Source organism: Periplaneta americana, chromosome 9 (genome assembly GCF_040183065.1).
Source record: "Periplaneta americana isolate PAMFEO1 chromosome 9, P.americana_PAMFEO1_priV1, whole genome shotgun sequence".
NCBI classification, from domain to species: Eukaryota; Metazoa; Arthropoda; class Insecta; order Blattodea; family Blattidae; genus Periplaneta; species Periplaneta americana.
In genome coordinates, this window is record NC_091125.1 from 70904978 (window position 1) to 70917186 (window position 12209).

The window sequence follows — 12209 nt, forward strand, 5'->3', positions numbered from 1 at the left end:
AAACAGGAATAAAAATATTTCTTATTCATAACTGGTATCTAAACTGGTCTTTATTTCATCGTCCTTAGCAACCTAAACAATAGTTTTATTCACAAATTAAAAACTTTTTCCATGACAACCAATACATTAGCAACCATAAAATCCATACATTCATTCATTTATAACTTCTTCACAAACAACACATTACAAAGAAAAGGCGTACAATTTAAAATCGAATTTAGATACCAATAATGAAATATAGATACCAGTAATGGATAAAGTATTGTATAGCACACGAGAGTAAACAGATTTTATGCGCTTGTGAAAATGATCACCCTCGGCTTTGCCTCAGTCGCTAAATTTCCTCCTCCCACATAAAATCCAGTTTTACTTCTTATACTATAAATTACTATTATTCATGAGAATAATAAAATTCTGTCACTTGTTTTAAACATGTAACAAATTTGGACTATTCACGTTCTGACTGATATCTATTATCAAGTAGTGCATCTCACTTGGTATGTCAGAGGAAGAACAATTGTTGCATACATCTTAAGTCTGATTAGTGAAATACATTATGTATGTAATGGAGGGAGAAAGGTACTGGATACCCTATCCCATTGCCTCCTGCCTTAAGTTTCTCATGAGTGATGCTTTATTGGTGTCACGAGGTTTCAACCAGACTTCGGATTGTTGACTAAATATACATACTCAAAGACGCAAAGTGTCACGGATTGGCATGCAGCCGCCTACTCCAAAGTCAGTTAGCAGACACACAGTCCAATACTGAAAATGTCCAAAGCATGAGAATGTCCACAATATAGTAAGTCCACTTATGTGAAAAGTCCAATGACAAGAAGCATAAAATTAAAATGTCCAAACTGGACTTGGATCCGGACTTCAAAATGTCCAACACTTAATTGAATGTAGCCCAGCTTGCAAAAAGTTACGTGAAAAATGTTCAGACTTACTGAAAATGAAGTATCAATGAATGTATAATATTAACTGTGTTTAAATGAGTTGATTAAATTTATTCAGAACTGTTACAGCTGGAAACTGGAGGACATACTTAAATAATGTTCACCTTCATGATGTCGTGGGTCAGAATAGTCATATGGTAAGAAATTGCTCTTAAGTAGCTACGAATATTATTATCATCCTTGAATTGTTGGTATTTAATATTTGCATGTCCACCTATTTCGATTTATATTTCATGAATAGTAGTAAGGTAGACCATCAGTCTCGAATTTTCCAGGATAGTCTAGAATTTATATGCCCTGTCCCAGGCTTTTTCGAAGGCATTTCGGGATGCCAATTTGCCCCAGATTTTGCCAGAATGTCATAATTTATCTCGATTTAGATTTTTCTACATTTATAGCAATGTTTTTAAGATATGTGAAATGTAAAGTTGGCAATATAGTCAGTTGCCACCAACAGTTAATAGATCTCCATTTGCTTCTCAATTGAATTGAATATGGGCAGTAGCCAATGAGAGCAGCTGGTAGTGTCAGTATTTCAATGCGCTGTGATTGAGTGGAAGAGATGTTATGAGCCATGTGATTGGTTAAGTGACTAACATTTCCATTCCGTGTGGTATAGAAGGCTGCCACTACAAGCTTGTATTTTCATATGACTCATACGGCAAGTACTCTCTTTCTCACCAGCTGTAATTCTAAGAAAACATCTACCAGTAATCAACACTACACAAATAAAGCAGAGAAATCAACATAACAGTAAAGTTACCTACAGTCTCAAGAAAGCTGGAGGAAACAACTGGAAAATGAAAAATATGCAGTTGATGAAGCTTCAGTCTCTTTAAAAGGGTTCAACTAGATCCCACTCTGAAAAAAATACAGAGTCTGCCAAAAAAATGTATATACTCTTTGTCAGACTGTATTGGGATACTGATACTGTTAACTGACTTGAATTATGAGTATATTATAGTATGGTCTTTCGCTCAACAGATGTCTGTACTTTCATCACGATAGTAATGAGAAAATAAAATAGCTGGAGCACGCTTGACATTCGAGCAGCGAAAATGCATTTTGAAGTGGTTTATGAGGTTTGATAATGCCGTTGAAGTGCAGCGTCAGTGGAGGCGGGAGTACAAAACAGAACCCCCAATCCACCTTACAATTAAATGCATTACTGACAAGTTTGAGGTGCATGGAATGATTTGTGATATTCACAAAGGAAGAGCGGGAAGACCATGTACAGCTACAAGTCCTGCTTCGTCGGCTCTCGTGTTGAAAAGGTTTGTTATTTCTCCACAGGAGTCTGCTACGCAATGTGCACATGAAGTGGGGATTAGCAGTACAAATGTACGACGAATTCTGAAAGCTGCTAAGTGGAAAATTTACATCCCACGATTATTGCACGCGATTAATGACGATGATCCTCACCGTCGAATGCAATTTTGCGAATGGTATCAGTGCATGGTAAATGAAGACAAACAATATGTGATGAAGGTAGTGTAGTAATGAGGCCCAGTTCAAACTTAATGGAACAGTGAACCGGCATAACTGTGTCTATTGGGCACCGGAAAATTCGCATGTTCATGTGGATAAGGCAGTCAATCTACCAGGGGTTAATGTGTCATGTGAACTATTATCTATGGGCTTAGTAGGATCTTTTCTTGTCACTGGAGAAGTGTATCTCGATGTGTTACGCACATCAATTTTACCATGTGTACATGCCATCCCTTAACACTATCACATTGACTGGACGCTCAAAATTGTACAAATGTTTATTATCCAGAAAAAAATGTATAACTACATTATCTGACAAAAACGATAATTGGCATAATTTCGAGAAAATCGAATTTAATGCTATTAAACACCGAACCAAAATTAGTAGAAATGACGATAGTCGAAGACTACAATAATCAAAGCTCCAATATAGCAGCTCTATTCAATCTAATTACTAGTCTACAGTCTAACAACAAATTTTGCAGATTGTACGGCATGTATAGAAGTATCAGTTTACAGATAAATGTTATCTTTGTGAACTTCCCTAACCACACTACCCTTTTAGTCTTCAGCTAAGTCCATATTCTTATCATGTTCCTTTTTCAATATTCAATTTCTTTGGAAGTAATGACTGATAAAGGCTCATATCTTCGACAATTTCCTAACATAGGTCAATTTGCTGATAGCACAGGGGTCACTCAACAAATTTACGTCTAGTGAATGCATGTTACATATAACACTACATTTTCATAACACTATCGTAAGGAGCTGAGGTCACAGATATTCATTTTATTGTATTTTTCACTTGTTCTACATTTTCTCTGATCTACAAATTCAATCAAATATTTAAAATCATTTTCGAATGTTAAAGAACACTAATATTCTGACCATTTTACCAAACAACAAATAGCATATTAAGAAAAAATGCAACATTGTCAAAATGCTTTGCATTCAGGAAACGATAAAATTGCAATATAAAGTCATGAACATAACAGGATGTTTAAAAAATCCACATAATACCGGTATGTTGAAACGTAGAAAAATCTGACTTCTTAGTAGGAATGTAGGCATCCTAATATGGTTCATCATTGATAAGTTTGACAAAATCACACACTTCAGTCACAATTTTCATTACATATAAACATTAACAATATATTCAATAATAACTTTTGTTGTCTGCAATAAAAATGACCATGATTCAGAAGTACCGTACTTTGATGTGACAATTTAATGACTACATTCAATATCAGGAACATGTACAGTGCATAAATGTAATACCACAGTCTAGTATACACAGTCACGAAGCTCAATACATAGTAAATATGCATCCATAGATAGTTGCTAACCACTAGAATCGCTGCTATCGCCTCATTACAGACAATGCGAAATAGTACCTGCACAGTCTATTGTTCCTAGTACCCTCATAAACTCAAGCTTCATGACTGTATATACTAGACTGCGATAATACCGTATCAACATTTTCATCAATTTATTAATATTAACATTTTCATAAATTTAACAACAGTCAAAATATGTTTGTACCTTACTATGAAGTTTAAATTGTAACAAATTATTAATTTATTAATTCCTCACTTCTAACGGCTTGATATTTTCATCAAATTAACGTCGTTTGAAAGAAAATTCACATCTCACTCCAAACCACGGTAGGCCACGAAACGTGATTGTTTCCTACAACAATGGGTATTGTTGCTAAGTAATGTTTATGACTTGTAGTTTATGATAATACAAATATTGAAACTTAATCGGGCATGGTAGAATGATTATGCCGAAACTGAAGGGAGAAACTAAATTATAGTCATGTCTAGTTTTGTATGTTTATTTACATTCAAGTAGAATAGTAAACGTCTGCTAGTATTCTCATTTTGTATTCTCTCTCTTTGGATAAACAGCAAAGCTGTAAGTAACATTCACAATTTTCTCAATACTTCTTTTAGGCATGCAGCAGCATGATTATTGTTGGATTGTATATTTAAATAGATCACCTCTCCTTTCGGTCAGCTGGTTTTGAGTCTTTCTTGTGTGGGACAGATTATTTCTACTTGCTGAGTGAAGTAGGACACTGAAATTAAAATCGGTAGGTTGCTAAGTACTGCCTTAAACTCAACTAATCTAACGTAATGTAGGCCTATACAATAAAATTCAAACGTACATAATACAACTATACTGGTAGTAATTTACTACGAATCTTCATATTGATTTTAAGATAAGTGATGGAGTATGTTGTTTTATGAGTAGGGTATGGTAATATCAGTCGCTTCCAATTGGAAAAATGTACAAGTACAGCCGGTTATGAATTAAAAAATGGTTTTAATTAAGTAAAAGAAAATCCTAAATAACTTTTTTTTTTTGTGGGATAGAGCAACGGATAGGCCACAAATGAAGTTTGAAAACACGGCATAACTAAAATTTGTTACACACATGCACCATATACAGTGAGGTTAGTTGGGGATGCTCGGATTTTGCAGGAGCCATTCCCGTCAAAAGATAGCATTATCAGTGGGAACAGTGTATCCACATTCTCGGAGCACAGGCAATAAGTGACACTGCAGTTTCACTTTAGTTGTGTTGTGAGAAGTAAGTTGGCGATGAAAGTTGTATAAGTTAAGTTTAAAGTGCTCTGTGTAGGCTACTGTTGTAATAACTTATTCATTACGTGAACGTACTTATCTATACAATTCAGATGGAAATGAAAATCTTGTGCGGCAACAAGACATAAATTTCGGGAAAAGTTTCCAGCTGCCAGTACAATAAGAAGACTTTATAAGAAATTCATGTGGACAAGTTCGGTAAACGATGAAAAACCAAAAAGAGAATGCTGTGTTCTGTTGGAAGAGAAATTAGACGAGATTGGTGAAAGATTCAAGAACCTGAAAGAATAACTGCAAATTTCATAAAAAGATGTCAAATGTGTGTTGCAGTAAATGGAGGGCCTTTTGAGCAATGAATGTGAGCTGGTAAGTACTGTAACTTTTAAGCATTGTAACAGTAAGATTGTAGGCCTAAAAGTTTTGGCGACAAGTGTGTGTTCCTCGCAGTAACCAACACATTGATAGCCAGGCTGGCTCCAGTCGAAAATCCGAGCGTCCCCAATTAACCTTACTGTAATATGTTGTAATGCACAAAGCAATGGAACAAAACACAGTCAACATTCAATATGCCCGCAATGAAGAAAGTGAACAATGCTCATGTTGATACTAATCTGTTTCCATGATGGTTATATTAATATTATGTAAAATTCTATGAATAAAAATTGATTAATTTTGTTGTTAACTACGTAATAATCACTCAGAATTTAAATGTATGGCTTATACCAAACAGACATATTATCACGTTTCTTGTGCTTAATAAATTCATACAATAGTTTGTGTTCCCTAACTATAAGAGAAACATATCAGATTTCATGCCTCAAGCTTACTTGGTGGGCATGCTCAGTAAGGTGTTAGTATAATAGTCAGAAGGGACTTGGATCGGATCTACGCACAGTTTTTCAGAGACATCACAGTTGCCTTGTCAGAGACGTTATAAGTTTTCTTTCCATTGATTCAAATATCATTAAATTAATTGGTAGAATCCATGGAAGAGTCGTTGTTTTCACGATCAAGAAGTTGGACGACGTAATAGGTCTATATGACTTCAAGTATGTCCGCACATTACATTAAAAGTAAGAAAAACTGTTTTAATAGAACTGTGGTAAATTAATTTATCTCACTAAGATTAACAGAATACTAATGGGGGTAGTGTAATGAATCGATTTAATGCATGTATAATAAGACATTGATAGTGGATAAATGTAATAACGCCCTCATTCGAATATTTATCATATTAGTTCCTCGTACAATATAATTAATTCGTGATCTATTTGCCATATTAAGTGTGATAAAGTTCTATTACATAATAATAAAGTCATATGTTTAATAACTTTGAAAGTATTTTATCTTAATTGTACATATAATTTTTAAAGGGTTTTCCATCAACGAATTCGTAACGTAATGGCTATGATGGTTCACTAAACGAAAGGTACTAGGATCGAATCCGGATGTATTCAAAGGTGAGTCATGTATTCCAATATAAGTGCATGTGTCTAATGTCTACCCACTTCACTTTGTGTGATTCGGGTTCCGCATAGTGCAGATAGATGGCAGAACTGTGACCCATTTTCAAATTGCACACCACTTCGGTGAGCCACATTATGCATGAAGTGTATCTGTGAAGAGTTATTTTTTCGTGTACTAGAGTGAGTGTATTCCAATATAAAGTAGAATAAAATAGGTAGGAGAAAGAGAGAAGTAGAGGAAAATATATGAGGAAGGAAGTACAGTGGAGTGGTGTAGGTTGAGAGAAAGTAAAGTGGGGATAGCGGGGGTGTCGGAGGCGACATTCCCCGACTAAAATCCCATTTTGAAGCATTGCCATCGTGCGTGACGTCATATCTACATCGCGTCATCGATCTCCTATTGGTCTTAAAAAACAGCGACTGATTCTTGGTTTTTGCCAAATAATTTTAACAGTTACAATCTTTATGTTTCATCTACAGGAATGTAGCGATGTACAAATTGTTGAAACTTCTGTTACTTTGGTTATTCGTTCTCCTTTAAAGCATCTATTTTTTATTCATTTGAATTCTTACCTTCTTGTAATGTCATTTATAACTTGTGGGCATAAAATGAAATTTATTACTTCAGAAAATTTATACCCAAATAATATACTAAAATCGAAATAAATTCCAATAGCTATAAATTACCTTAGAATTTTGTAATAATCTGGCGGCACAGACAATTTGAGAGTTTGCCACGGTCAAAAGCATATCAGGTTACAATGGGATAGGTATGTTATAGGTACCTATAGTACCAGTAAACTTTACATCAGGTGGCAAAAATAACCAGTATGTACCATTTTACTCAACTTAAACATTGTCGATTTGGACTGAAAAAAATATTTAATGACAGGCTTACCTACAGAAATAATATTTACAATGTAATTATTTTCGAACTGTGCAATGTCATTTCCCATAATGAAATTGGGTGAATGTAAATTACATATCTTTGTCATACTTGTAAAAATGTCTTATAAGAGTCTGTATGTACACACCTCTTTTTGACAACCTCCAGTGTCTTCGACAATTTTTCGTATGGTAGTGGTGCATCCTTGTCGAACTTGCTCATAGCAACCTTGCTGGCTGCCGCTGCCAAGGGAGATACATGAAAACATCTTTGTTGGATCTCTAGAGCAAGCAACCATGACCCCTGCAACCAGATGTAATTTGAAAATGTCAAAGAAAATGCGACCACGATAGAGTTGTACGCAATTATATACGTCTCTGTATGTGTAACCTAGCTCTATATTCCATATACTTAATCTGCTTAACTAGCCGATTAATGAAAGAACAACAATCGGACCCACTGCTGAAGTTCAAATGTATTTATATTTTCAGTTTCGTAACAATAGGCCTACTGTACATTAATGAATCTACATTTCGTCTGCTACAGATGTTTTAATTTGAGAAAAACAATTATTGATGTACTAAATCGTACATACATTTATATATAAAAACACATAGTAACGCTTTATATTTATAAGTCTGCTTACTTTACTTCTAAATGATCAATTCTACATGTATTTGCATTCGACCTCTAATTCATCTTAAGAAAAAAATCGCACAAATTTCTTACGCAGACATTACTAATTGTGGCTGAAAGTAAACGTGTTAAAGAAAATCTTACAAATGAATTCTGGAAAGTTAAATGAAATTAATAATCTGTATTAAGAAACACGTAATATAACGATAAACATAAATCACAATTTAAAATTATTTATCTAACCTGGCGATGCAAAACTCGCATACAGTACGCCATGGCTGTAGGAGACCGAAAGTACACGAATACGTCCCTACGTCACTAATCCCTCCTGCCACCTACCGCGATTACCTCAGAACTCCACCACAGTGTCAGGAAAGAAAATGACTTAATTTAACTCATTGTACAACAAATAAGTATGGTGGGGGAATTTGTTACTGATAGCTGTAATTTATTACATAATAATTGGCATAGTTTACGTAAGTATACAATTCTAAAGTTCAAGGATACGGCACAAATGAAGTTCGTTCTTTCTAACTCGTTGGCAAACACAATGGATGCTTGTGCCATCTTACAACGTAGTTCAGTACTAATACAGACAGACAATTCTATAAAATATAGCACAGATAATTTGATTTGTTTTCACGCTGTTCATCCTGGTTATGACGGGAGTGCAGCATCATAAATGAACTACCTCTCAGCAATATGTAAAAGTAATTAGGAACAGTCGGGAGATGACCCAAGATTTCGATACTGCATCCAAAAGTTGACGAATTAAAAAAAAAATAGCACAGACAATTTTGTTTAGTACAACAAATCAATGTATTGCAATGTTGTACTCAAAGACGTTTTATAGTTGTACTCAAGATTTCAAGAATAAGCCTAGCCGTCCACTGGCACCGTGAACGGCCGAATATTTGTTTGGCCGTATACGGCCGAATGCCGGACAACCGGCAGAAGAGCCGATCGATCGTCCACTGGAGCCGACACTTCGGCCGTCAGTTACCAGTTATATGTCCTCGTGCTACATGCTTACACTTAATACATACATACATACATACATACATACATACATACATACATACATACATACATACATACATACATACATACATACATACATACAGCCACCGGCATGGCTCAGTCCATTTCTTCGAAGGATAAATCTCCAATTTTTATATTTCCATTTCGTACAAAAATTCTGGTCACGAGACATATGAGCCGTTCAGAGCAAATGTGATGTGAGTCAAAATTGGATAATGAGGTTTAAAGTAAAAATTCTGCAAAATACAACGCAAAGTAGCAATTAATATGTCGTTCTTGCTATCCACTGAACACTAATAATTTAAATAAAGTGAATATTAATTGTTACTTTGCGCTGTATTTTACAGAGTGTTTACTTCAACCTTCATTACCCATTCTTGACTTACACCACTTCTGCTCTGAACGGCTCATATACACTTTGTCTTTTCGGAATTTACTTTCAAATCTATCGCCTTACTTGCTTCAAGTAAAATTTCCGTGTTTTCCCTAATCGTTTGAGGATTTTCTCTTAACATATTCACGTTATCCGCTTAGACAAGAAGCTGATGTAACCCGTTCAATTCCAAACCCTCTCTGTTATCCTGAACTTTCCTAATGGCTGGCGTATACGGACTCTGCTGTAAGTTTCACTGAGACACATTTTAATTAATCGAACTAGTTTCTTGGGAATACCAAATTCAATAAGAATATTATATAAAACTTCTCTCTTAACGGAATCAGATGCCTTTTTGAAATATACGAATAACTGATGTACTATACCCTTACACTTCCATTTTTTCTCCAATATCTGTCGAATACAAAGAATCTGATCAATAGTCGATCTATTAGTCTAAAACCGCACTGTTGATCCCCAATAATTTCATCTATATATGGAGTTAACTTTCTCAAAAGAATATTGGACAAAATTTTGTACGACGTTATTCAAAAGTGGTATTCCTCGAAAGTTACTACAGTTAGTCTTGTCCCCTTCTTAAAAACAGATCAAATTATGGACTCCTTCCATTGTTCTGGTACAATTTCCTTCTGCTTATTATTATTATTATTATTATTATTATTATTATTATTATTATTATTATTATTAGAATGAATGTGGAGGACATGTTTCTATTATTGGACAATCCCTACCTTATGAGGAGACGCAGGACGAAACGACGAAAATATAAGGTATATCCGATACTTAGAGAAAGGTGTCGCCTGGGTAAGTTTCATCATCTACACCTACACAATAAACTTCTAGAAGATAGTGCTAAGTTTTTCGATTAATATCGGATGAATGTTGATACATTTCAATATATTTTAAATGTAATTCGTCCATCAATCTCAAAATGGTCAAATTTCAGAGAAGTTGTACCACCTGAGAAACGTTTGTCAGTGATATTGAAGTAAGTAGTACATGAATAATAATTTGTTAAGCCTCAAAAATTTTATATCACTTGTTTAGTGAAAAAAAATACCAGATCTAATTAATTTTTCGGCGTTCATGGCGAAATTTATGGAAACAGTGACCACGTGTTGCTCTGTTCGGCCGAATGAGACCGGAAAATCCCATCTGAACTGGATCCAATCGTCATTCGGCCGTCTTCGGCCGCAAACGGCCGAATAGGGCGAGTGTATAAAGGTGCGTACACACTTAGCGAACGAACAACGAACGAACGACAAACGATTGCATTCGTTGATTGAAATCGGTACGTGTGTACGTCGCAGCAAAGGCAAACCGATCGTTTGGTTTGCCTTCGGAAGTGATCCGTCGCTTGTCGGTACATCAAAGGAAGTTGGTATTCGTTGTGGACGGGATTTGCCACTAGCTTGTAGTTCGTAGCAGAACGCAGCGCTTAGTTCAATTTCACTAACAGGATGTCGAAACTGGAGTGGACGGAAGACGCTGTTATAAATCTTATTAATGCATATAGGGAGCAGGAAACTTCATGGAATCCCAAGTATCCTACTTATCACAATAAAGTAAGAAAACATGATGTTTGGGAAGCTATTGGAAAGATGTTCAGCTGCAAGATAGGCGAGTCAAACACGTGCAAAATTTGAAAATAATTTTTGTTTATTTATTTTCAGTGGATACATGATTTTGTTTATTATAGGAAGCAGAAGTCAAAAAGAAAATTGAAAATTGAATCCCTACTGACATCATTCCGGAGGGAAAGACAGAAGTCCACAAAAAGATCTGGAATGGGGAGTGATGAAGTGTACGAGTCAACTTGGTTCGCGTATAAACATATGTCGTTCCTTTTGGACAAATTCACGCCCAGAAAAAACAAAGTTCCAACCTTGTGCACACAAAATAAATTATTGGCACTGAAAAGTGTCTTTTCGTAAGCATGATGCGCATACGACAAACACAGACAAATCTCTCTTTTTAGTATTTTAAGATAATCATTGTCAGTGAGGTATCCGTATACTGAAACTTTCCCCTGGGGCCTATTTCATAAAAGTAATAATTTAATACCATTACTGAAAAGGTAATAACATTAAGTACTGCAATATTATTACTGTTCTGTTTCATAAAAGTAATAGTTAATATTATTTATTACTGTAAACGCTCATATTTTATTACTAAAATAAATAACAATATTACTAAAGTGTTTCATAAACCAGCAAAGATAATTAAATTTATTAATAATATTAACGTTAGTTCCATGACTGTATTTTAAGTAATAGTTTAATAATTTGTAAAAAGTAAATGCCAGTGTAGGGTTAGATTTTGAAGATAAAACCGTGAAAACATTTGAAATGGATAATTCTGACTCAAATAGTGATGAAGAGGGAGTGTTTGTCCGACGTCCAAGAAATTTTAGACAACGAATATCCTACAACCATATGCAAGAAAGTTACGAATATAATGAAATAGTTGACCTTTCAATTCGAGAACTTTTCGCAAAAAACTCTGTTTCTTCAAGTTATTTTCACGTCTTTTCCCCATTTTAAAAAGCATCAGAGACAAAATGAATGACTAACAAAGTCCCTTTCCATACTTACAAATACTTACAAATTGTCATAGGCGCCAATGTAGATGGACCAGGCTGAAAATGAAAACTATGTTATCTAATTGTAAAAGAGGAACAATTGGAAAGGCTGAAACCTAAATTAAATTCAATTACAGTATAGAACTGTT

At 34.8% G+C, this 12209-nt stretch overlaps 1 protein-coding gene across 1 annotated transcript in view; it reads right to left on the reverse strand.

Moving 5' to 3' along the window:
* LOC138706061 (aconitate hydratase, mitochondrial-like) overlaps positions 1–8460 on the reverse strand; it is a 43856-nt gene extending 35396 nt beyond the window's left edge. Inside the window, exons 1-2 of the mRNA XM_069834975.1 lie at positions 8288–8460; positions 7557–7711 (exon numbers count right to left, since the gene is read on the reverse strand). Coding sequence (XP_069691076.1) covers positions 7557–7711; positions 8288–8320 — 188 coding nt within the window. The 5' untranslated portion in view covers positions 8321–8460. The remainder of the gene's footprint in view (positions 1–7556; positions 7712–8287) is intronic.
* Between the last annotated feature and the right edge of the window lie 3749 nt (positions 8461–12209).